Source organism: Vulpes lagopus, chromosome 12, assembly GCF_018345385.1.
Source record: "Vulpes lagopus strain Blue_001 chromosome 12, ASM1834538v1, whole genome shotgun sequence".
In the NCBI taxonomy this organism is placed as follows: Eukaryota; Metazoa; Chordata; class Mammalia; order Carnivora; family Canidae; genus Vulpes; species Vulpes lagopus.
Genome location: NC_054835.1, coordinates 40647615 through 40671333, shown reverse-complemented (window position 1 = coordinate 40671333; position 23719 = coordinate 40647615). Strand labels below are relative to the sequence as shown.

Below are 23719 nucleotides of genomic sequence, written 5' to 3'. Positions count from 1 at the left end.
GACATGATGCCTGCTACTCCTCTCCAGATGATTAAATGGGAAGTGAGTCACTGTCCTTCCAGTCTTCTGCGTGTGCTGGTCTGAGCCAGGATTCTACTCAGTGCCTGCCTTTGGGTATAATGGTCTAGGGGGGAGACAGCATTGGGGCCAGACCTTTCTTTTTTTTTGGGGGGGGGGCAGACCTTTCTAACAGCCCTGCTGAGGGAGTGAGCAGCACTGTGGGAGCATGAAAGAGTGATGACTAATGCCTAGTGCAAGGGTGAAGGGCCCTCAGATTTCTGGGAACCCTGGAATTGGAGGCTGCAGCCAAGAACCTGTTTGCTGTTGGCCTCATTACTTCTGAGGCTACTCTAGGCCATGACCCCCCAACACCCACTTCCATGGATTTCTCCTGTCTCCTGGGCTCTCTGAGAGCTGGGGCTGGGAGAGGCAGCCCCAACAAGAAGATGCTAGCAATTGCCCTGGGGTTAGGAGTGGGGGTGAAGGGACCTCAGCCATGCTGCAGGCCTCTCCCAGCACTTGGTGGGTACTGGGCCAGAGCAGAGAGCCCTTAGGGTGCAGCTGACCGGGGCAGCCTCATCCTCTGAACAACAGAGTCACAGTAAACTTTCAAGAGCCATGAGGCAAAGTATGAGGAGCCTTTACCACAGGGCTCTGTTGCTAGACACTAGACACGTGAGGTCTCAGGTCTGTGGCAGCTAGGAGGACCACTCGTTTGTTGGCAGGCTGCTGAAGGTGGTGTGCGGGTGGGATGGTGCTCTGGGAGGCACCCTGGAGCTGTCACTTTGATTAGGGGTCTGTGGGGCTGGAGGCTTGCAGGGTGACAGGCCGTCACAGGCAGTGAGGCGAGGACCCTCTCCTGCTCACGCCCCTGAGGCCATCCGTAGGAGGGGGGGGGCGGGGACTCTTCCCTCTTCTCAGAGGCCTCCTCACTCAGCCATACCTAAGTGAGCCTGGAACACCTGGGAGGGGGCACAGCATGGGGAAATGTCAGGTGCCCATGTCCACACTTCCCCAATTCCCTCCTGCAGGTACTTCCCCAACTTCCCCTCCCCACCCTCCACCTTATCTGTCTCCTACACAGCAGGCCCTTTCATTCTGCAGGAATGTGTGTATGTGTCTTGAGCCACCTTTCCCCACCCCCCCTTGCCCTTCCTCCACCCCTCACAGGGTGGGGCCTGTGGGCACCAGGCACCTCCACCCCAATAAGGCTGAACTCAGTGACCCTACTGATGATCACACACATGCCTGTGCACACACACACACACACACACACAAATTTTAGGTGGTTCTTGAACACCTACACAAAGGTTTACTGGTTCAAGCCTCTTAGCCCCAACCTCTAGTGTGGATGTTGGGCCAGCCCAGGGCAGGAGAAGCATCCACTTAGTACCCAAACTGCTTGGAAAGCACTTCCATGTGCAGCAAGGCATTCCCTCCTCACCCAGCCACACCTGGAGTAGATGCTGGCACTCAGTTCTCACTTTACATTGGGATGTTGGAGCTCAGAGAGTTTAGCAACATACCCAAAGGCACAGAGCTGGGTTCAGGTCCTAGCGTGTCTGACTCCCTGATCCTACCCTCCTTGCTGCTGAGGAGAGCAGCATATATTAAGAGACATTGGACCTTGGGGAGGGATGGCCAGAGAAGGCAGACTGGCTCCCAGATGATTCCACAGTACTCAGAACCCATGGCTCTCCTCTGCCTTGTGCCTTGGTATCCTCCACTGGAAAATGGAGATGCCAGCCATCTCCCACTTGGTCTCACCTGGCTGGGGAGGGGAAGGGAGCCTCCCGAAGCCAATCCCTCCCCTCTCCCTTCTCTTGGCTGGACTGACCCAGCCATACAATTCACTGCAACCCCCCCCCCCCCCACCACCACCATACTGCAACATGACACCAGAGCAGAGAGAAGGGGATTTTGAAAATGACTTAAGTTCTGACTGGGTCAGGGGGGCCTTGGGTGGGGAGTGCAGAGTAGACTCTAAGGGGGACAGGAGAACACAGATGAAGTCTGATGGTAATGGATTTCAGGGCAAAGGTGCTTTGGGGGTGGCCAGGCATCAGAGTGGTAGGTGGAGGCTGTCCCCCCCAACCCCCACCTCCCACCCTCAAATCCCGCCCCCCCAGCTCCTGTTCTAATCAGGCCCTCCATCTCCTCTTAGAGTCTTTGACTGCACAAGCCTCTTGCTGCATTCTGAGCCCCAGAGATCAAAGACCTTGAGCTCAGGTCACGCCTGAGTCACCGGTTTGATGAGCTCCTCACCCCCCACTCCCCGCAGATGGATTAATTTCAGTCCCATCAGGAAGCCCTGGAAGGCCTCCAGCCTGTCCCCCCAATCGCTTCAGTACCTCCCTTGGCTGCTGATTCCTCCGCGGGGCCCCTCAGTCCATCCCAAGACCTTTGGGTGCATGTTTCAGAGAAACTGGGCTCCCCCGAATGCCACTGGTAAGTTCTTCTTGCAGTCTAACCAAGAGTGCTAGGTGCCTGCCCTTGGGTATACACAGTCTAGACTGCTGCTGTACTCCGCCAGTGGCAGGTGACACTCTCCCTGGACCACCATCACATCCTCCTCCCCCAGGGGCGAACCTGACCATCAGACACTCCTCCCTCCCAGGGACCACCTGGAAATGCAAGCTTGTCTGGGTAGAGAATTAGGGGGCTTAGCTCAGATCCCTGTCCTCAAGAAGACAAAGATTCCATCTGTGTCTGGGTGGGTTAATTAGCCGTGGGCTTGAGTTTCCTTCCTCTCCCCAAACGAGCAACTCCTCCGTCCCCCCAGAGCCTCTTCCTAACAAACCTGTTTTCAGGAGCTGCTGCTGCCAACCCCTCCCCAGACCCTCTGCGGGCTGTACTGGCTGCTCCAGAGATTACAGGTTATTGTCTGGTGGAGACAGGATGCTGGGGGGGTGGGGGGCTAGTGCTGGGCCTGGGCTTGGAATGCCAGACTGGATCCAGCTGTGGGTTGGCTGCCTCCCCCCTACCCCCATTCCACTCCCTCCCAGTCACCAGGTGCTCAGGTGAGTAGAGAGCTGGCCCACAGTCAGGAAGAGGAGGGGGAAGAAGGAGCCAATGGAGGAAAGCAGAGACTAGGGGGGTAGGGAAGGGTCTGGAGCAGGGGAGTAATGTCAGAAAGGTTCTAGCTGACCAAATGACCACCCCCCTGCCCGCACTGCCCACCCCAGGCATTGCCCAGGTAGTAGGTCCAATGGCCCTGGTACTGGACTAAGAGGGACAAGCCGCCTGGGGCTCCCTTCCCCCAACACCATGGCCAGTGCTCTGGGATGAAGTGGTAAGGCCTTTCTGGGCCAGTTTCCCCTTCAGCCAAAGGAGGTAAATGTAAGGGGACGATGGGCCAGAGGATGGAGCAAGGCTGGGTAGGAATGAGGGCTCCTGCAGCAGCAAACCCTGAGGCATGGCTTTAAAGTTCAGCAAGAACTTTCTGGCAAACTGAGAAGGGGCTGGTAGCCCCTCCTTTCTGGAGGTCTCTACAGGCAGGGTCAACTCTGCACTGAAGTACAGGATACACTAGCCCGAGACTCTGGGGAGGAGGGGGATGGATATCCACCACCCCCCCAGGCCCCACATCTGCCCCATCCTCCACCCTTGGGGCAGGAAGTGCTCTATGCCTTCCACCCTGGTTGGGATGGGAGCAACCAGGAACCTGGCAGCTCCTTCCAGGCAAGGCGAGAAAGGGCCCTGCCACCGCTGCTTTCCAGCAGGAGTCCCTCCCTCCGCCCTCCCCTCCTGTCCCTCGCATCCCCACCCCTTCCCTCTGTCACTCTCTGGCTGGTTTCATTCGCTCCTCAGACGGCGCTCCGCGGTGCCTCCGAAGGCGAAGGCGGAGAATGCTCTTGGGTGAGTGCTGAGGATGCCAGAGCATGGGGAGGGGGCTCCCAGGAGGGTGGGTCTCTCTTCTCCCTGCCCAAACGTTGGCTGCTATTGTGGGTCCCCAAAAGTTGTCTGTGGAGAGATTCTGGTAGCTAGCTGACTCTTGGTACCTTTTCCCAGGTCCAGGGCGGGCAGGGGAGCCCCCACTCTGGCCGGGAACAGAGGTGGGCGTGGGGGTGAGGGCAGGACTGGTCAGGAAACAGGAGGTACACCCTGCCTGAGGGAGGTGTGCTACACTTTGGGCCAGATGCATATTGCAGGAGCCTGTGCCAGAGGCTCCTTGTATCAAATCATACCTTCAGCTGCCTCCAAGGGACTGCCAGGAGCCTCCAAGGAGGTTTGTGGCAGGTGGGGCAGAGGGATTGTTGAAGAGGGAGTCATTATTTCAGCAGAGAGAAAGAGAGAGAGAGAAGTGGACAGAGAGAGAGGGGCAGAAATCTGGGTAGCTCCTATCTGAGATCCAGCCACTGCCCTAGGGTTAACACCTCTGCCCCCCACCTTTATCCATGGTCTCCGGGCTCACCTCTCCACACACGGGTTGTCTGGCACTCTTTGAGGGAGACAGCCATTACCTTTTCAGAAGTATTTTTGGGAACCCCTTCCATAAAAGCAAGGGCTGGAGGTAGAGTTCTTCTTGTGTCTGGTCTTGGGGGTCTCCCTCCAGCTCAGGAAGGGGGCTCTGGAGAATGTGGGGAGCACCCTCTGGCCATGGTGAAAATTCTAAGCTGACTGGGGAGTGGGCAAGGAGATCTCAGATCAATCCCCCCATTCCCTACCTTTGGCTCTGTCTTCCTCCTAGACTCCCATTTCCTTTAGTTTTGGTTTCATCTGTGATAAGATGGGCAGCTTACTATTTGAGATGTGTGTGTGCCTCAGGGAGGACCCTCCCATCTGCCTTTATGACTTGTGATGGGGCAAGAGAGAGACTCTGGGTTTGGCGACATGAGCTTGTGTGTTTATCTGATGCATTTCATGTTGGAAGGGAGGGTGTGTGCATACACCTATCTCTGGGCATATGCGTCTGTACATAGGTCTTTGTATATACGTGTCTCTGTGATGGTGCGTGCCGCTGCCTGTCTGTGGTTTCGATTATCTGTATATGCCTTACTAGAGGTCCGGGTGCCCTCCTGTGTCTGTCCCCCTGGGTATATATGATCTGAGTGTGTCTTTGTTGATCTTGCCTGTCTATGTGTACGTGCATGCTTGTGCGTAGCCTCTGGGCCCTTCTCTGCCCCCCGCCGGTGTGGGTGTCTGTCCATCTCTGCATGGGTACCACTTCTGTATATGCACACATCAATGTGCCTACATGGTCTCATCATGAGGGGATGTGTGTAAGTGTGTGCCTTGGTGTTTGTGCCTGTTGCCATCTATGTGGGTGCCTATGGATCTCAGGGTGTGTGTTCCTGTGCTTTCCTGTGGATCTTTCCAAGCAATGGCAAAACAGCAGGCTGTGGTTTGCCCCGATCCTCTCCCTTGGGTGGCAGCCAGAGTGAAGTTAATTCATAAGACACCTGCTCTGTGCCCCAGCCTCAGTTGGACCCCAGGGGGTGGCCTTTTCTCTGCTACTCAGTTTAGTATGTTTATGTTTGACCAGAGCCACAACCCACCCTCTTCCAATGAGCTGTGGGTCCCAGCTGTGGACCCCTGGTCAGAGTGGGGAAGGGAGGGACTTAGCCAGGGTGTTGTGCTGCAAAATGCCATCACAGAAGACCCCTCCCCCCCCATACCTGAACTTTTCATGGGTGTGGGGCTGTGCGGTCCCATCCTGGGACAGGTTTAGGGTCTGCAGTGTCTCCTTTCATTTGAGTGTACCCACAAGCCAGGCAATCTCGTGTGTGTGCATGTGCCATGACTCATGCGTCATCCCAGCAGCCCTGGGGGCCAGGGTTCATGGTGAATGTCAGCAGCAGACGGTGGGTGGTACAGAGCAGTGCTGTGTGAAGGGTGTTGGGGGAGCTTCCAGAAACCACTGGAGACGCCCTGACCTCAAATCAACGTGTGGCCTAGGCCTTGTTTGGGAGAAGAGTGTAATCCAATGGGGGGGGGGTTGCCGCTAGGAGGCATTTCTGAGTGACTATATTGATGGGAAAGGGAGACTAAGTCACCAAGTGCCTAGGCGCCCCCCCTTTTTAAAAAATATTTTATTTATTTATTCATAGACACACACACACACACACACACACACACACACACACACACAGGCAGAGACACAGGCAGAGGGAGAAGCAGGCTCCACACAGGGAGCCCAACATGGGACTTGATCCTGGGTTTCCAGGATCACACCCCGGGCTGCAGGCGGCGCTAAACTGCTGCGCCACTGGGTAGGCGCCCCCCCCCCTTTTTTTGAATACTTCTGTATTTTTATTATTTATTTATTTATTTATTTATTTATTTATTTATTTAGTATTTTTATTTTTAAATATTTTATTTATTTAATGAGACAGAGAGAGGCAGAGACACAGGCAGAGGGAGAAGCAGGCTCCACGCAGGGAGCCTGACGTGGGACTCAATCCCGGGTCTCCAGGATCTTGCCCTGGGCCAAAGGCGGTGCTAAACCACTGAGCCAACCAGGGCTGCCCAGGCGGCCCCTTTTTAAATGGCCTCCACACCTAGCTCATTTCTTCCTCAGACCCATCCTGCCCTGCCCTTTCCTCCTCACCCAGCCTTAATTCCCACTTAACAGATGGAGGAAACCGAGGCTTATAGGTAAGCGTCCAGCCCAAGGCCTCAGAGTTCAATGTCCCTGGAGCTCCAGGGCAGGCCTCTGGACCCCAGGTCTGGGAGGGATGGTCTGCCACAACTCCACATTCCTCCATCACGCCCTCCCCTCTCCTGGGAACCCACACAGGGGTGAGGGTCTCCTGTGCATCTTAGAGCTCTAGGAAGCCATCAGGCCTCTCTCCACCAGCACCCATCCCCCACCGGATCCAAGTATTCCCATTACAAATAACTCACTAGATTAAAAATTGAGCTCCCAGCTCACTCTCTGAGCTTCCCCACCAGGCCAGGAGTTCTGAGGCTTCCCGCAGCAGCCTCCCCTAGCCCCCCGCCCCCCGCCTTGACCTTTGCAGACCGCACTGTACTTCCAGCTTCCCCAGGGTTGCTGCGTGCCCCCGCCTGGGATGTCTTCCCTGGTAAAACTTCTCTTGTCGGGCACTTAACCTAATACACTGTCCCCGCAGACCTTCGGCTTCACCGCCCCCCCCCCCCGCCCCCTCTTCCTCTGCGATCCCAAAGCATTTTGCTGGGGCCTCCCAGCGCTCCGTTTGGCTCGCCCCTGGGAGCTCGCCCCGGGGAGCCCCTCGGGGAAGGCACCGGGCCGGGCCGAAGCAATGGGCCTGCCCCCCTCGCGCTGGCGGGACAGCCCTGGGCCGTCTCCTCTCCGTCCCCGCGGCGGGCGAGCCCCGGGGCGCGGGCAGGGCGGCCCTCGCCGGCTGCTGGCGCCTCTGCGCCCCGGCACCGCTAGTGGCTGCTGTCGCTCAGCGGAGCCCGAGGAGCCCGCGGCCAGAGCGTCCACCGCGCAAGATGGTGGCTCCCGAGGCTCCGTGAGTGTGTGCGGCTGGCGCGGAGCCCGGGCCGGGCGGGGCGCCCCCTCCCGGAGCTTCCGGCCGGGGGCGCGGGGGGCCGGCGGGGGCCCGGCGGGCGGGGCCGCGGCGCGGGCGGAGCTGGGGGGGGGCTCCGGGACCTCGAGGGCTCCCCCCACGCGCCCCCCAGAGGAAGCTCCCCAGCCCTCCGCGTCCCGGCCGGGACGAGCGGGGAGCCCCCACCTCCCTCCTCGGCCTCCGCCCAGAGCCGGATCCCCCTGGGGCCTCCCTAAGGGGCTCTGGGCGGAGGCTGCGGACGCCCTCCTGGGGCCGCAGGAGCGCTCGAGGCTGACCTGCCAGGGCGGCCGGCACACAGTCACCCCAGGGCCCCACAGTTGTGGCGGCTCACCACCAGGTGCGCAGGGTGCCCAGAGGTGTGAGGGACCTGGGTCTGCAGGTGCGCCCTCCTGGTCACCTTTTGTTTGCACCCCACCCCAGTAGCTAGCCTGGCTCCCCCAGGTTGAGGTAGAGGAATGTGCATGGCTTCGGCTGGGTTGTTTTAGAGCAGTGCGGTCCAATAGAACTTTCTGGGGTGAAGTGAATGTCCTCTGTCTGAGCCATTTACTACGATAGCCAGTAGCCATATGTGGCAATTGAGATCTTGAAATGTGGCTAGTGAGATTGAGGAATTGAATTCTAAAATGTTTTTCTGATTTTTTTTTTTTTGTAAAAAAATATTTTATTTATTTATTCATGAGCGACGCAGAGACAGAGGCAGAGACATAGGCAGAGGGAGAAGAAGGCTCCCCACAGGGACTCCATCCCAGCACCCCGGGGATCACGACCTGAGCTGAAGGCAGATGCTCAACCACTGGGCCACCCAAGTGTCCCATGTTTTTCTAATTCTGATTAATTATAAACAGCCACATGTGGTTACTACCTACCATATCTGACAGTGCCATTTTTTTAAAAAAATTATTTATTTATTTATTCTTAGAGATGCAGAGAGAGAGAAGCAGGCTTCATGCAGGGAGCCTGACGTGGGACTTGATCCAGGGTCTCCAGGATCACACCCTGGGCTGCAGGCGGCGCTAAACCGCTGCGCCACTGGGGCTGCCCTGACAGTGCTGTTTTAGAATCCATCTTTCCATACATCCTCCCAGAGTGCCTACTCTTTTGTTCTTTAATCAAAAACATCCTGGGGATCCCTGGGTGGCTCAGTGGTTTAGCGCTCCCCTTTAGCCCAGGGCGTGATCCTGGAGTCCCGGGATCAAGTCCCATGTGAAGTTTCTGCATGGAGCCTGCTTCTCCCTCTGCCTGTGTCTCTGCATCTCTCTCCGTGTCTCTCATGAATAAACAAATAAAATCTTAAAAAAAAAAAATAAATCCTAGGTCCCATAGTAATTTTATTCTTCTGCAGAATAGGGCAGGATAGCTGGTTTCTAGGTATATGGAAAGGAGTTGACAAACTTCTGAAGGGTACCCCCTTGGAGTTGCACCTTCTCTCCATCCTAAGATCCTTTGGATGGTGGTGGACTGGACAGGGTCACAGAATCATGGGATCTCGGGAGGAAAGGTCAAAAGCAGTTGATTTAGCCACCCAACAGATGCCCAAGGCCCCACTCCGTTGTTCTTTCTGTTTGAAAACTGGTGCTTCCTTATTCACTCCCCAAATTTTGTGGAGCACCTGCAGGGTGCCAGGCAGCATTCCTTCTCAGAGGTTCAGATGTTAAGTTAGTTACCTTTCCTGCCCTCAAGAAGCTTGCATTCTTGAGAGAGAGGGAGAAGAAGGAGAGAGAGAGAGAGTGCCAAGCAATATAAATTGGAGAAAATAAGATTTGTAAACCCCGAGGTATACAATGGAGGAAACAAACAGAAAAAGTAGTGACAGAAAAGAAAGGGATCTCCTGGGAGGGGATAAAGAAGTCTCCTTGGAAGAGGGGACCAAAGGGGAAGTGAAATAGGCAGTGTCCAGAGGAGTTGGAAACATTCTAGAAGAAGGTACAGCATGTGCAAAGGCCTTGGGGATGGGAACCTGGCACTCTGGAGGAACTGAGGGAAGGCTAGTGTAGCTGGAAGGGGAGAGAGGCACAAGTGGCTACCAGAGAGGTCAGCAATGCCTGGGCATCTAGCTGACCCTGAAAGGGATCCTGGCACTGGCCTCAGAGAACAAGCAGTCACAGAGGGCTTTGAGCAGTATGTTTTCAAAAGCCCCCTCCACCTGCTCAGAGAGGGGTAAGAGTGGAAACTCAGAGTGCCATCCAGAAGTGACTGCCATAGTCCAGGCAAGAGATGCAGGATGTCCTGGATGAGGCTGGTGGCAATGGCATAGAGAGAAGACACAAGTTATGGGCAGATGGTGGAGGTGGAGCTCAGAGAGCCTGTGGATAGACCAGATCCACAATGTAGAAGAGAGCAGGGGCTGGAGGGGCAGGTTTCTGGCCAGAGCATCTGGGTTAGGAAAGCATGTGTCTCCTGAGCTGGGGATGACTAGGAAAGGAGCATATTTGTAGTGACAGACTGATAGTTCCATCTAGACAAGCCACAAAAGTGATTAGCTCAAGAGGTGTGATGCCTAGAGGAGTGGCTGGGGCTGGGGTTATTTCAGGGTGACCAGCAGAGGTGGTTCTGAAATTTGGGGACAGTTTTAGGTTAGGAAGAGGAGGAGGGGATGACATCAGAGGCCGAGGAGTGCTGATGGGGACAGTGGACGTAGGGTCTTAGAAGCCAAGGAAAATGCATGTTTCAAGGAGTGTGAGGTGAGCAGTACCAAATGCCACTTGGCATCTAAGGGAAGAGAACTGATGAGTTTCACTGCATCTGGCACTTCCCTTGTACTGAACAGGCTGCCCCTGGAATTCTGTTCATCTGCCCTCGTTTTACTTATCTACTAAGTGCTAGGTTCCTTGAAGGGTGCTACGTATGTCTATCAGGAGGACAAGACAGTCCCTGCTTTCCCAGAGCACAGTCATCTAACCAGTAGCCTCAGAAACAGGAAATTCTTTCATACAGCCCAAATCTGTCTTTCCATTCTCTTAAACAACACACTTTTGCCAAAAGGCATCTGCATGCTGAGCCCTGTACGGGATCCAAAAATGAACAAACGTGATCTTCGCCTTCCAGGAACCAAGTACAGAGACACACAGAGAATCCCTGGGTTTACCATATTGTATTACCCACACACAGAGAAGTATGGGATACTAGAGGACAGGCACCAGCCGGAGTTGGGGGTGGAATCAGGGTGGCAGAGGGGATGCAGAGCTGCTCTCTAGGAATGCATGGGAATTAGCCAGGGAGGAGGGATAGGAAATTCCAGGCACAGAGGATGAAGGCAGGAGCAAAGTAACAGCTGGGTGTGTGGGGGGAATGGTAAACCTTTGGAGCTGGCCCTGCAGCCAGGAGCAGCAGGAGGCTGGGGAGGGCCTCGCTGGCTCATGGTGAGGTACGTAGATTCAGGCAACTACTTAGGATACCAGGGAAGAGGTGGAAGCAAGGGAGCGATCCGTGTGTGAACCTGCTTTCTGGATGCTGAGCAAGGGATGAATTTGGGGGCTGACTGCAGAGGTGGAGGTAGATGCATAATCCAGGTGAGATAGTGCAGACTAGAGTCTCAGCGTGGCCTCTGGGGTCAAGTGGACGTAGATACTAACTCTGTCTCACCCACTTACTGCTGTGGAACCCTGGGCAAGGCACTTAAAATCTCCCAGCCTTGGTTTCCTCTTCTCCAAAATGAGAATGATACCACCCTCAGAGAGTACTTGCAAGAGTAATCTTGGTCTTCTCATGTAGTCACTGCAAAGTCCTTAGCACAAGACCTGACTCGGTCTCTAGCTGACAAATGGTGGTCACTGCTGCTGTTAGTAGTAGACATTTAGGGGACAGGTTGAGGGATAATAAGGAGTTTTGGCCGTTGGCTGGACGTGGCCTTCTGGTCCTGAACGGCTCACCTGGCCTCGTGCCTGGGGTGGTAGAAGAGTGAGCAAGGTACAGGCAACCAGCTAGCTCCTTCAGTCTGGGGCCTGGCCCCCACTTCTGGGCTTCCCTTCCCAGAACCACACCATCGGGGTGCCTATGTGTGTGTGTGAATGCACTCGTGTGTAAGTTTAGGGAAGGGAGATCCAGAGAAAACAAATGCCATTCCTTGGCCCCATGGCTCTGAGAGCTCAGCTTTGTGCTAACTTCATTCTGATGAAATAAATGATTGTGGACTGGAGAGACTGGCCATCCCTTAAATGAGGAGTCAAGGTCTGAATTTCAGTTCTAGTTCAGTCACAGATCATTCATGAGCCCTAAGAACTGCTGTCCTGGACCTGGACTCAGTGCCCCCACATATAAAATGTGATTGGACAGATGATGCCAGTCTTTCCAGAGCTGAGTTCTCACATACTTCAACAATCAAAGCAAATCAGTGCCTTGTCCCTGATTGGAAGGAGACCCTCAGAGTGGGCTGGGGCCCCTAAGCCGTCCCAACTTTGGATAAAATTCTATGGCCCTTTGCATGACTCCACTCATTCCCAGTAGTCCTTCCCCATTCGGTCTAGTCCATTCGTCAGTTGGGGAGTGCTCTGCGGGCAGCATGAACCCACGGTGGGCCCCCTAACACCTCTCCCTTGTCTCTTTCATCTCCAGTCTCCCACCGGCGGCGCGGGAATAAACTTCCCCCGCTAAGTTAGATGGATGGTCCCCATTAGCCTGGCGTGCTGCTCCCCTCCAGCCTCCCCACCAGCTTCCATTGTCAAGGGAGGTGCTGCTGTGTGCAGGGGGAGGCTGGGGGCCCAGAGCATTCGGGTGGGGGTTGGGGGTGCCCTGCCCCTCGAGCAGGAATGGTGCCCCCAGGGAAGAAACCAGCCGGAGAGGCCTCCAACTCCAACAAGAAGTGCAAGCGTTACTTCAATGAGCACTGGAAGGAGGAGTTTCCTTGGCTGGACTTCGACTACGAGCGGAAGCTGATGTTCTGCCTTGAGTGCCGCCAGGCCCTGGTGCGGAACAAGCATGGCAAGGCCGAGAATGCCTTCACGGTGGGCACGGACAACTTCCAGCGCCACGCCCTGCTGCGCCATGTCATGTCGGGGGCCCACCGCCAGGCTCTGGCGGTCAACCGGGGCCAGCCCACTTTTGAGGGTCAGGCTGAGGGAGGAGGGGCCTACCCAGACCTGGAGACCACCCCCACCTCCAGGGGCGTCAAGGTGGAGGTGGACCCCGCCAAAGTGGCCGTGCTGACCACGGTGTACTGCATGGCCAAGGAGGACGTGCCCGACGACCGCTGCTCTGCCCTGCTTGAGCTGCAGAGGTTCAACCTGTGCCAGGCACTGCTGGGCACAGAGCATGGTGACTACTACAGCCCCAGGCGGGTGAGGGATATGCAGGTGGGTGGCAGCCAGAGGTGTGGGGGAGGGCTTGAGGAGGGAGGACATCGAGCTGGTCTGGGTGCAGTGCCAGCATGCCAGGCCCCCGGGGCAGCAGCCAAAGTACTTCATTCATACCTTCACCCAGCAGAATCTTTCACTGAGGCGTACTATGTGCCAGGCCCTGGGCTAGCTGCTGGGGGCACAGCCACAAAGAGGCCAGACCAGGCCCTGTCCTCGGAGGTATGGGGGCTTTCCCTCACTGCCTAGGCCAGAGGTGCAAGCTGGTCACCTTGGGGGCTTGACTGACCCACAGATGTATTTTGTTGGTTTTCACAGTGCTTTTGGAAAACCTAAGTTAGTTTCCAGGTTAAAAAAACAAAACACAAAAACCAGAGAGATTACATATAAAAATGTGGATTTGTGACTTCTGAAAAGCTAGGTCCCTGTGCTCTCATGCCATGAAGACCAGACCCACAGCCTCTCCATTCCCTTTGGGGTATCACTGACCCTCATCAAGCCCCATACCACCTACATGGCCCCTTGGGGCGTGCGAGTTGCAGCTCTGTCCAAGGTACCAGCTGTGTGAGTCCTAGGGAGTGGCATGAGGGTGAGGGGAGCTAGATCTCATCCTACAGAGAGAGATGACAGACGGACAAACTGAGCATACAGTTGGGGCTCTATGTAACTAGGAGGGAACATGTCTGTCAATTAATCCCCGAGCAGCAAAGTGGAGGAAGAGCCCCAGGATTAAGAGCTGGGGGAATGCTGTCGAAACTACACACAAAATGCTGCAGAATCTTTATAGTTCCTCAAGCATCTTTACACTCACAAGCACAGCCAGTGTAACAAAAAGTTACATTTATAATTGACTACAACCTTTTAAGGAGCTGAGAGGCAGGTAGTAGCCTGATTTCAGAGCGGAGAAAACTCAGGCTCAGAGAAGTGAAATGACTTGCCCAAGGTCACAGAGCCAGTAAGCAGCAAAGCCAGGATGGGTCTGTCTGCCCCCAAGGCCTCCCCTGCTCAGGACAAGCCTAACTTTGTCCCTCCCTTTCTCTCCCTGGCTGTCCCAGGTGGCCATTGCCAGTGTCTTGCACACAGAGGCCTGCCAGCGCCTGAAGGCATCCCCGTATGTGGGGCTGGTGTTGGATGAGACCAGGGACTGGCCTGAGTCCCACAGTCTGGCCTTGTTTGCCACTTCGGTGTCCCCCTGTGATGGCCAGCCGGCTACCACCTTCCTGGGCAGTGTGGAGCTACAGGAGGGTGAGGCCACTGCTGCCCAACTCTTGGACATCCTGCAGGCCTTCGGCGTGTCTGCTTCCAAGCTGGCCTGGCTCAGCTCGAGCCTCCCCAGTGACCGCCTTGGGCATGTGAGCCCGCAACTCCGGGCTGCCTGCCCACTGCTCACCGAGCTACACTGCCTCCCTGGCCGGACAGATCCCGAGCCCCCTGCCTACCTAAGTGAATACGAAAGCGTGCTGGACGCCCTATTCCGGCTCCATGGTGGCCCCAGCTCCCACACGGTCCCGGAGCTCCGGGCAGCACTGGACCTTGCAGCTATTGACTTGGCAGGACCGCGGCCAGTGCCCTGGGCGTCCCTGCTGCCTATTGTGGAAGCAGTGGCTGAGGCTTGGCCTTGCCTGGTGCCCACACTGGAGGCCTCTGCCCCCACCTCCCCTACGGCGAGGCCACTGGCTCTCGCCCTGCGCCAGTTCACCTTCGTGGCCTTCACCTACCTGCTGCTGGACACTCTGCCCACCGTGCAGAAGCTCCCCCTTGTCCTGCAGCCAGAAGAGCCAGACTTAGCCTTGCTGCAGCCCCTGGTGATGGCAGCGGCGGCCTCCCTCCAAGCACAACGCAGCTCGGGTGGGGCGCGCCTCCAGGGCTTCCTGCAGGAGTTGGCTTCCTCCTGCCCCGACTCTGGCGGTGGGCGCTGCACCTACCGCGGCGTGGAGCTGCTCGGCTACTCTGAGGCCGCCGTGCGGGGCTTGGAGCGGCTGCGGGGGGCCTTCCTGGACTCCATGCGGAGGGGACTGTGGGACTCCTACCCCGGGCCCTCGCTGGACGCCGTGACCGCCTTCGCGGCGATCTTCGACCCGCGCGGCTACCCGCAGGCACCCGAGGAGCTGGGCGCGCACGGCGAGGGGGCGCTGCGGGTGCTGCTGCGCACCTTCGCTCCCGCGGTGGTGCGCCAGCGGGCGCTGGGCGACTTCGCGCTCTTCAAGCGCGTGGTGCGCAGCCTGGGGCGGCTGGGCCCGCGCGCCCTGTGCGCCAAGCTAGCGTGCGCGCGCTCCGAGCTGCACGAGCTCTTCCCGGACTTCGCCGCCCTCGCCGCGCTGGCCTTGGCGCTGCCCGCGGGCGCCGGCCTCCTGGACAAGGTGGGCCGCAGCCGCGAGCTGCGCTGGTGGGGGCCGAGCGGGGCCGGGGAAGGCCGGGGCGGCCCGGCGGTGAAGATCGCCGTGGATGGGCCGCCGCTGCACGAGTTTGACTTTGCGCTGGCCGCGGAGTTCTTGGAGAGCGGGTGGGCGGAGGGGCTCCTGGGGTCGCAGCTCACGTGAGGGCGGCCGCCTTCCCTCCGCCCCGCCGGCCGGGCGCCCTGGGCCCTCCAGGGGCCAAGGCGGATTTGGCCAAGCTGACCGCCTGACTGTGGCCTCCCACCGCCCTGGCGGGTGCTTGCTCCGCTCCACGCTGAGCCTGGGCAGCGAGCTGGCAGAGATGCTAGATTTGGGGGCACCCTCCACATCGCTCCAGCCCTTGCCAGAGTTTGCTGAGGAATAGCTCACCTTTTCCCCTCTGGATCCAGCCCAGGTTGGGGTCCTAGAAAAGCTGAGGAGTCTTGGTCCGAGGGAGAGAGGAAGACTGGGTCTCAGGGATTGAGGGATTGAGGGAAAGGAGAATGGATTCTTGGCTCTTAGCTCCCCTCCTGGCAGCATATCTTCTCCTCAGACAAAACTGGAGAGCAGATGACTTTCCTTGGTTTTGACACACAGCATGGCACCTTCTCTGTGCACGGGCTACCAGTTCAAGGGAGGTAGTGGTGCCCTCCCTCCCCTACCCACTGATAGGTAGGCTGCCTGGGGTTCTTCTGCATATGGCTGTGTATATAGACATATACATCTGTAAGTGTAAAATAAACCTATCTTGAAAATTGTTAACACAAAATCTAAAAGGACTTCTTACGTTTTGCAATGAGAAGGTCCAGGAAAGTCCCAATGGACTGGATTTATTTCTAATTCTTTTCTTCCTCAAAGTCTGGCTGCGCCCAAAGTTCCTAGCCTTCCCCTGCCCTTGCCTCAGACCTTTAAGACCAAAGACTGTAAAACCACCAGGCTGGACCGGCCAACTCTGAGGACCAGCCTCCAGCCTGACCCAGGGGCTGGAGGGCTTTCTGCCTCCTGGGAGGAGTCGGGCCTCAACAGAGCTAGGGGAACACATCCCTTCAGATTCCAATGGGTTTGCCATTCTTTCTGTCAGCCTTGCTGTACATGATGTGGGGATCAGGAGGGGGGGCAGTTAGTGAGAGGGGAGGGGGGCTGGCCTTTCCCCAGGCCTCCTGGGTTTGGGTTTGACTTGCAATAAATGGAAACCCGGTGCATCACACAGTCTCCATGGTGGTGTGTGTGTGTCAGGACTCCTCTGTCCCCTCCCTTGGCCTGACTCTCCGTTAGGGTTCATTGGGGCCCTCAGGCTGCCTCCGGAGGGGATGTGAGGGGCATCCTTCGGGACTGGGAACTGAGAATGATGTTCTCCCTGATTCTGCTCCCCCAGTTGAGGCGAGAAGAGGCTGGGAGTGCCCCTGGGGCTTAGCCAGTGCTACTCTGTGAGGACGGAGACAAGATTTCTGCCCTGGCCCCATGCCCAAGAAGCCCATCAGCCTCTTTTCCTGGCCATGGAGGCCAATGCGAGCCCTGTGGCTCCCCCATTTCAGACCCTGCCCTTCTTCCTCCTGCAGCAGGCCCGGCCTCCAGTGCCCCCAGCCCCCTGCTGGCCTCCCTGCCCCTGCCTGCCAGGCCTCTGCAGCCCCCGCTGGACTTCAAGCACTTGCTCGCCCTCCACTTGAATGGCGCCACCCCGCTCAGTCTCACCCCCAACTTCAGCACGGTATGGGGGGCTGGTGGGTGGGGGGCTTGCAGCCGAGCCTGGGGGTGGGCAGGGAAGGTGGGTGCTGCTGGGCTGGCTCTCAGAAGCTGGGTATCCAGAGGAGCAACATCCCCAAGAGTGACTAGGCACTCCCCAGACAAGGGCCCCCAGGCCGGCTTTCCCTTAGGCCAAGGAATGGGGATGGTGTCACCCCCACCCCAATAACAACTGCTGGGCCTGGAGCCTGGAGGTTACCCTTGAGTGTTTGCATAGGGACATTTATGGGTGATCTGTGCGTGTCTGTGTGCATTTGGGGTGTGCTCTCAGTTTTAGTTTATGTCTGTAAATGTCTTTGTGTGTTACTTGTGGATGTGTGTGTTTATAAACAAATTCTTTGTGCCTTGGTAATTGTATGTAGTTAATGTATGTACCTGTGTCTCTGAGAGATTTCTTTTGCGTCTTTGTGTCAAGTCTGTACGTATTTTGTGTGTGTCTGACCTGTGTGTGCGTGCGTGTGTGTGTGTGTGTGTGTGTGTGGTTTGGGAGATTGTGAATTTGTCTGTGGAAATGTGCCATTTGTACGCGTATGGGTGTGTATCTTTCTGCATGGCTCTGTGATTGTAACTGCCATGGACTCTCAGTCTGTATTTCCACATGTGCATCTGTGTGAATGACAAGTGTAGGGAGCATGAATTTTACTTCGCTACATGAGCTAGAAGATGTACCCCCCTTTCTTTAATTCTGAAACATCAGGTGTAATCATCAAGGAGCCCTACTCCATCCTGACAAGATGGTGGGAAATTCAGTCACAGTAGCCCTTAAGAGTCCCATTCTTTCCAATCTACGGGTCACCCAAAGGTCTGCAGGAGCTTGAGAGCCATGTGGAGAGGCTCTCCTGTTCTTTGGTCCCTTCTATCACTCGCTGACACACCATGTCCACGGCCCCTTGGAAGCTAGTATGGCTTTGGTTGCCTGCATCGTGGGGCATCCTGTAGACTATTCTGGCCTGGTGAGGTTGAGATGAGGGTTAGAACCTCTTTCTGTGCTCAAGGAAGTTTCTGAAACCATGCTTTCCTCTCAAAACCTCTCTTCTCTTAGGAAGGTTTGGAGAGTTCCTCTTGATAGGCAAACCCAGACAACTTCTGCTTTTAGACCAGTAAGCAGCCTCTGAGAAAAGGGAACATAAAGGCTTAGTTTGATAGAAGGGAAAAAAGAAAAGTTAAAATAAGGAAAAGGAAAAAAACACATAAATTAATATTCCAAAGAAATAATCCTACTATGGAAGTGGCCTCCATGTGTTGCCACCTGCCCCTTCTCGGCCCCATTCCTGCCCTGGCCATGCTCTCACTCACCCTCTCAGGCCCTGTGACAGTGGCAGAGATGATAAGATAAGCTGTCTCTCCTCTAGCCCCCGGGGCCCAGCACAAGGCTGGGTTATGGAAGAGGATTTCCAACATAGACTCTTTGTCCCCTCCCTACTTCTCCCTGCCCCCAGCTCTGTTCCAATAGTTATGATTCTTGTGAACGAGGGGATAAAAAACAACCCAGAGACCAGAGGGGCAGCAAGAGATACCAAGGTGATCATCAGGACATGGTTCTATTTCTCATGATCATGGAGGTGACCCTGGCCATCCTCCTGCCTCCAGGCAGAAGCCCAGGCGAACAGAGAAAGTCAGCCAGGGAAGAGACTGTTCGTTTTGTGGGTCTTCTATCCACAAGGATGGGGAAGTTCTTCCTGTGTCCTGATGCTTGCCCTCCTCAATAGTCTTTAGTTTTTGGCCTTTGTGTATTGCCTCCACTTCCAGAGCCGACCCCAGAGTTATTGTGCCCTCCCACCCCCTTCACAGATGGACCCGATCCAGAAAGCTGTCATCAGCCACACGTTTGGGGTCCCTTCCCCTCTGAAGAAGAAGCTCTTCATTTCCTGTAACATCTGTCACCTGAGGTTCAACTCAGCGGTGAGAGGGAGTAGTGGAAACAGGCTGGGGAGGGGGCTGGGAAGGAAGAGGGCTGGACACTGGCTCTTGGGATCTTTCCTGAAGGAATAGGACTGGCAGAGGGACTGGGCTCTGTATTTCCTATCTCTGGGTGCAGAAGGGGCGCTCCCAGTCCTTTACCCATCCTGCCCTCTCTTCTCTCCAAATTCTTCTACCTCATCTCTAGTGGCCCTGGGGACTCCATTTCCCTCCCTTCTGCTTCTCTCCTGTGTTCTGGATCCTTCTGCCAGAGAGAAGACTGCCCTTCCCTGCTCTGGGTCCCAGGGGCCTGGTTTGGAGCTGAGTTCTTAAAGCATCCGAGAGCTAATGTGTTGAATATGTTCATGCCCATCACCTTAATTAGTTTTCATGATACTTTGTGAGATGGAAAGAGGTGCTATTATTATCCCCATTTTTCTTATGAGGAAACAGCCTCAGAGAGGTTAAGTGACTTGTCTGAGGCCACACAGCTGGTGAGTAGCCGAACTGGGGTTTGAACCCAGGCCTGGCTGACCCCATGGTCAGCCTACTGACCTTTATACCACAACCTATCCCTACATAGTGGAGAAGCTTCATTCTGGCCTCCCAGGGAAGATTTACCTTCTGTATGAACAACTCTGGGGCTTGGTGAAAGGGTCTACGGAGGGGGCACAGGGACCTGTCTTTCCTATACTTGGGAGGAACAAGCAGTGACCCCTGGTTGAAGTGGGGAGGGCACTAAAAGGCCAGACTCAGGGGTTCCCTCCAGGTTTTCAGGTTATATGAGCCTTGCAAGAGATGGATAGGACTTTACTTGGAGGGAGGGGCCGTGTCTTCTCCATGCTGGGCCCCTGGCACAGAACCTGGCAAAGAGCAAATGCTCAAAAACCATTTGCTGAAAAAATGAACAAAGGGATAAATGTTCTGGGGTGCACATCCCCCAAGTGTGAGGACTGCTCTATTCTTTCCATTTGTGCATTTATGAACTTGTAAACTCACATTCGTAGAGCACCTGCTCTATGTACTAGGCCCTTGTCATTTGTGTTCTATTTATTTTATTTACTTACTTATTTATTTATTTATTTATTTATTTATTTATTTATTTTCTTAAAGATTTTATTTATTTATTTGAGAGATCAAGGGCAGGGGCAGAGGGAGAAAGAAGCTCAAGTGGACTCCTGGCTGCATGTGGAGCCCACCTTGGGGCTTAAACTTATGATCCCAAGATCAAGACCTGAGGCAAAATTGAGTCAGCCACTTAACCAACTGATTCACCCAGGCGCTCTTCATGTTCTTTTTAATTCTTACAACCCTGTGAGGTCACTATTGCCACAAAGTTTATGAGTCAGCAAACTGAGGTTCAGAGAGGTGAGGCAACTAGCCCAGAGACACACAGCTAATAAGTGGCTGAGACAGAATTGGAAGACAGAGGCTGTTTGCCTGGGGGCTCATGTATGAGAATGAGTTCTATAAACCCTACGGCCACACACAAGCTGTGATGACAAGGATTCACCTCTTGTCTGGCTGGAGCCCCTCATGGAGGGGACATGCAGATTCAACAAATAAATGGTGACCCCAAGCCCTCCCCTCCTCAGAATCAAGCCGAAGCACATTACAAAGGCCACAAACATGCCAGAAAACTCAAGGCTGTTGAAGCTGCCAAGAGCAAACAGAGGCCACAAACCCTGGGCCGGGATGGGGTGCTGGTGTCCCCAACCCCGACTCCAGCCAGTGGATCCCCTGGAGAGCCGCAGAGCAAAGGTCAGTCCTGAACTCTTCCCCACTCCTCCCCACTCCCCAGTCCGAATCTGTTTTCTGGTGAGGGTTTGGGAGCTTTCTGCTTTTTATTTTTGCTTGTGTTGGGATAGCCCATTCATACAGAAAAAGGCACAGATCGTAAGCGTTGAGCTCAATAAACTTTCCCAGTCTGAAAATACTGAGATCAAGAAACCAGACACAAGCATCCAGAAGCCCTCCCAGGGCCTCCTCCCAGTCACTACCGTGTTATATTAGCTTCCCAGGGCTACTATAGTGATTGACCACACTGGGTGGCTGAAAACAAGAGACATTTGCTTTCTCATAGTTCTGGAGGTGAGAAGTTTGAAGTCAGGGGTGACTGGGGTTGATTCCTTTGTGGGGGCTCAGAGGAAAATCTGTCCCATGCCTCTCTTCTAGCTTCTGGTGGTTGCTGGCCATCCTTGGTTTTCCTTGGCTTATAGATACGTTTCCCCCCAATCTCTGCCTCTGTCTTCACATCACATTCTCCCCGTGTCTCGGTGTCTCCACATGGTCTTGTTTTGTTTTATTTAAGTTGTTAGTTAATATGTAGTATATTATTAATTTGGGGGTAGAATTTAGTGGTTCATCAGTTGCATATAATTAATACCCAGTGCTCATTATATCAAATGCCCTCCTCAATGCCCATCACCAAGTTACCTCACCAGCAACCTCCCTCCCCTCCAGCAATCCTGTTTGTTTCCTAGAGTTAAGACTCTCTTGTGGTCTGTCTCCTTCTCTGTTTTTATCCTATTTTATTTCCACATGGTCTTCTTATAAGGACACCAGTTATTGGATTAGGGCTCACCCCGGTCCACCATGATTTCATCTTAACTACTTAATATCTGCAAAGACCGTGGTTCCAAATAAGATCACACTCTGAGGTTTCAGGCAGATGTGAATTTTGGGGTGACACTATTTAACAACCAACACCCCTCTCCAGGGGATCTTGACTTTTCTGCCATCGATCAGTTGCCCCTGGTTTTGATGACTCCTGAGTATGGAGGTTTTGTGTCTGGCTTCTGTATTGTTCCATGTAGCTGTAGTTTGCTTTTTCATTGCTGAGTAGAGCTCTCTCTCCATCTCTCTCTCTCTCTCTCTTTTTTTTTTTTTTTTTGAGTAGAGCTCTAAGAGACCATACACTCTTTTTAAAAATATACTCTCCTTTTATGGACATTTGGATAGTTTCCAGTTTTGTCTTTTTTTTTTTAAGATTTTATTTATTTAAGAGAGAAAGAAAGAGCATAAGCCGGGTGGGGAGGAGCAGAGGGAGAGGGAGAAGGAGTCTTCCCACTAAGCGTGGAGCGGGACACGGGGCTCCATGCCAGGACCCTGAGATCAAGACCTGAGCCAAAGGCAGCCCCAGTGGGTGGCCCAGCGGTTTGGCGCCGTGTTCAGCCCAGGGTATGATCCTGGAGATCCAAGATCAAGTCCCACTTCGGGCTCCCTGCATGGAGCCTGCTTCTCCCTCTGCCTGTGTCTCTGCCTCTCTCTCTCTCTCTGTGTCGCTCATGAATATGAATAAATAAAATCTTAAAAGACCTGAGCCGAAAAGGCAGATGCTCAGCCGACTGAGGCACCCAGGCACCCTGGAAAGTTTCCAGTTTTATGCTATTATGAATATCACTCTATGAATATTCCAGTGCATATTTTTGGTGACTTCCACTTAATTAACAGTTAGCTAACAATTCTGTAAAGTATTGGCTATGAGGGCTTTCTGAGACCCCTCTGTCCAACTTTATATGTTCAGATGGGGAAGTTGAGGCTTAGAGGCCCAGGTTTGCCCAGTGAGTTGGTGGGAGAGTGGGGTCTGGAATTCATGCTGGCCATCCCTACATCAGGGACACCTCCACTCTGCCATGCCACCCCCAGTAATACCACTACTTAAAATCATGGTCTCAAGATGATTCTTACTTGATGCCTTCCATCTCCCCAGCAGTTCCTGCAGCCCCTCCTCCTGGCCCCCAACTCCAGCCACCGCTGACTCCGGACCCCACACCCAGGGAGCCGGCCCACTCAGACCTCTTGGATCCTGCCTCCTCTTCCTCTTCTTCCTCCTGCCCACCCTGCTCCCCGGAGCCTGGGAGAGAGGCACCAGGGCCTGAGCCAGCAGCGGCTGCTGTGGGAAGTGGTGTGAGTGGAGAGGGCAGGGGCGAGAAGGGGCGCCTCTACTGTCCCACGTGCAAGGTGACCGTGAACTCTGCCTCTCAGCTTCAGGCTCACAACACAGGTCAGTGTGCTGGAGTCTAGGGGAGGAGAGGAGCAGGCCAACTGCTCTCGCCAGCTGCAGGCAGGCTGGAGTTTCTGGGCACTTTGCTTAAGGGCTTGGTGACACAGGCATTGTGTTCAGCAGTGATTGGGTGGGCATTCTGGGTCCTCCTGCTAATGCTTGAGGTAGGAGAATTAAGAAGAGAAGTCTGGGGCAGCAGGAGCTGAAGGGTCACTGGGAGAAGGTGGGAAGCACCTCCTCCATCTGTCCTTAGGTTGGATCCAGGAGAAGGCATGAGAAGAGGGTGGGAGGAGGCTGGCCGGAAGTGACAGTAGCTGGGAGGACCTTGCAGAGGTGGGGAAGAGAACGCTCAGGTGGCCGGAAGGGAGAGCAGGTGCAGAGCAGCCTGGAGGCTCAGCGGGGCAGCCAGACTGACCTAGTTCGGAGGGGGTCTCCATGGCCCTTGGAGCCCCTCTTCAGTGCTGATGGGCTGTCATCTCTCCTCCCTCAGGAGCCAAGCACCGGTGGATGGTGGAAGGTCAGCGAGGTGTTCCCCGAAGGGGCCGGGGCCGCCCAGTGCCCCGGGGAGCTGGACACAAGGCCAAGAGAGTGGCAGGGGGCCAGGGGGGCCGACAGGGGCCCAGCGCCCCTTTTCACTGTGCTCTGTGTCAGCTCCAGGTCAATTCAGAGACCCAACTCAAGCAGGTGGGAGAAGTGAGGCCTGGGACTGGGGCTGGAGCAGGGCTGAGGGGGTGGGACTGGTGTTGGGTGCCAGGGGGGAGCAAGCAGAGGAGGCAGAAGGCTGGAGGGACAGTGGGCTCCTGGAGGGCAAAGGCTAAGATTTACCTCCCCTTCCAAAGGTGACACCCCGTAAATGTGCATCTAACATGTGACTCATGGGTGGAGGATGGGTTAGCCAGTCTAGGGTGATAACAG

General features: G+C 55.1%; 2 protein-coding genes across 6 annotated transcripts in view; both read left to right on the top strand.

Annotated features, from left to right (window-relative positions):
* The window catches only part of ZNF385C (zinc finger protein 385C), a 28849-nt gene that overhangs the window by 3245 nt on the left and 1885 nt on the right, over positions 1 to 23719 (top strand). For 2 of the 4 annotated variants that reach the window (XM_041726143.1, XM_041726141.1), the window contains exons 2-6: positions 16719 to 16864; positions 18691 to 18801; positions 20394 to 20559; positions 22514 to 22804; positions 23295 to 23488. In XM_041726143.1, coding sequence (XP_041582077.1) covers positions 16719 to 16864; positions 18691 to 18801; positions 20394 to 20559; positions 22514 to 22804; positions 23295 to 23488 — 908 coding nt within the window. Of the gene's footprint in view, positions 1 to 16718; positions 16865 to 18690; positions 18802 to 20393; positions 20560 to 22510; positions 22805 to 23294; positions 23489 to 23719 lie in introns of all 4 variants that reach the window. The other 2 variants (XM_041726142.1, XM_041726140.1) reach the window with 1 other exon arrangement.
* On the top strand, positions 7153 to 15918 carry C12H17orf113 (chromosome 12 C17orf113 homolog). 2 transcript variants are annotated; one of them, XM_041726138.1, is made up of 3 exons: positions 7153 to 7436; positions 12045 to 12781; positions 13837 to 15918. In XM_041726138.1, exons 2-3 carry the CDS (start codon positions 12239 to 12241, stop codon positions 15319 to 15321), a joined length of 2028 nt encoding a protein of 675 aa, XP_041582072.1. In that variant the 5' UTR covers positions 7153 to 7436; positions 12045 to 12238; the 3' UTR covers positions 15322 to 15918. The 2 variants fall into 2 exon arrangements, with proteins under 2 accessions (XP_041582072.1, XP_041582073.1); XM_041726139.1 differs by lacking the exon at positions 7153 to 7436 and adding an exon at positions 7458 to 7830.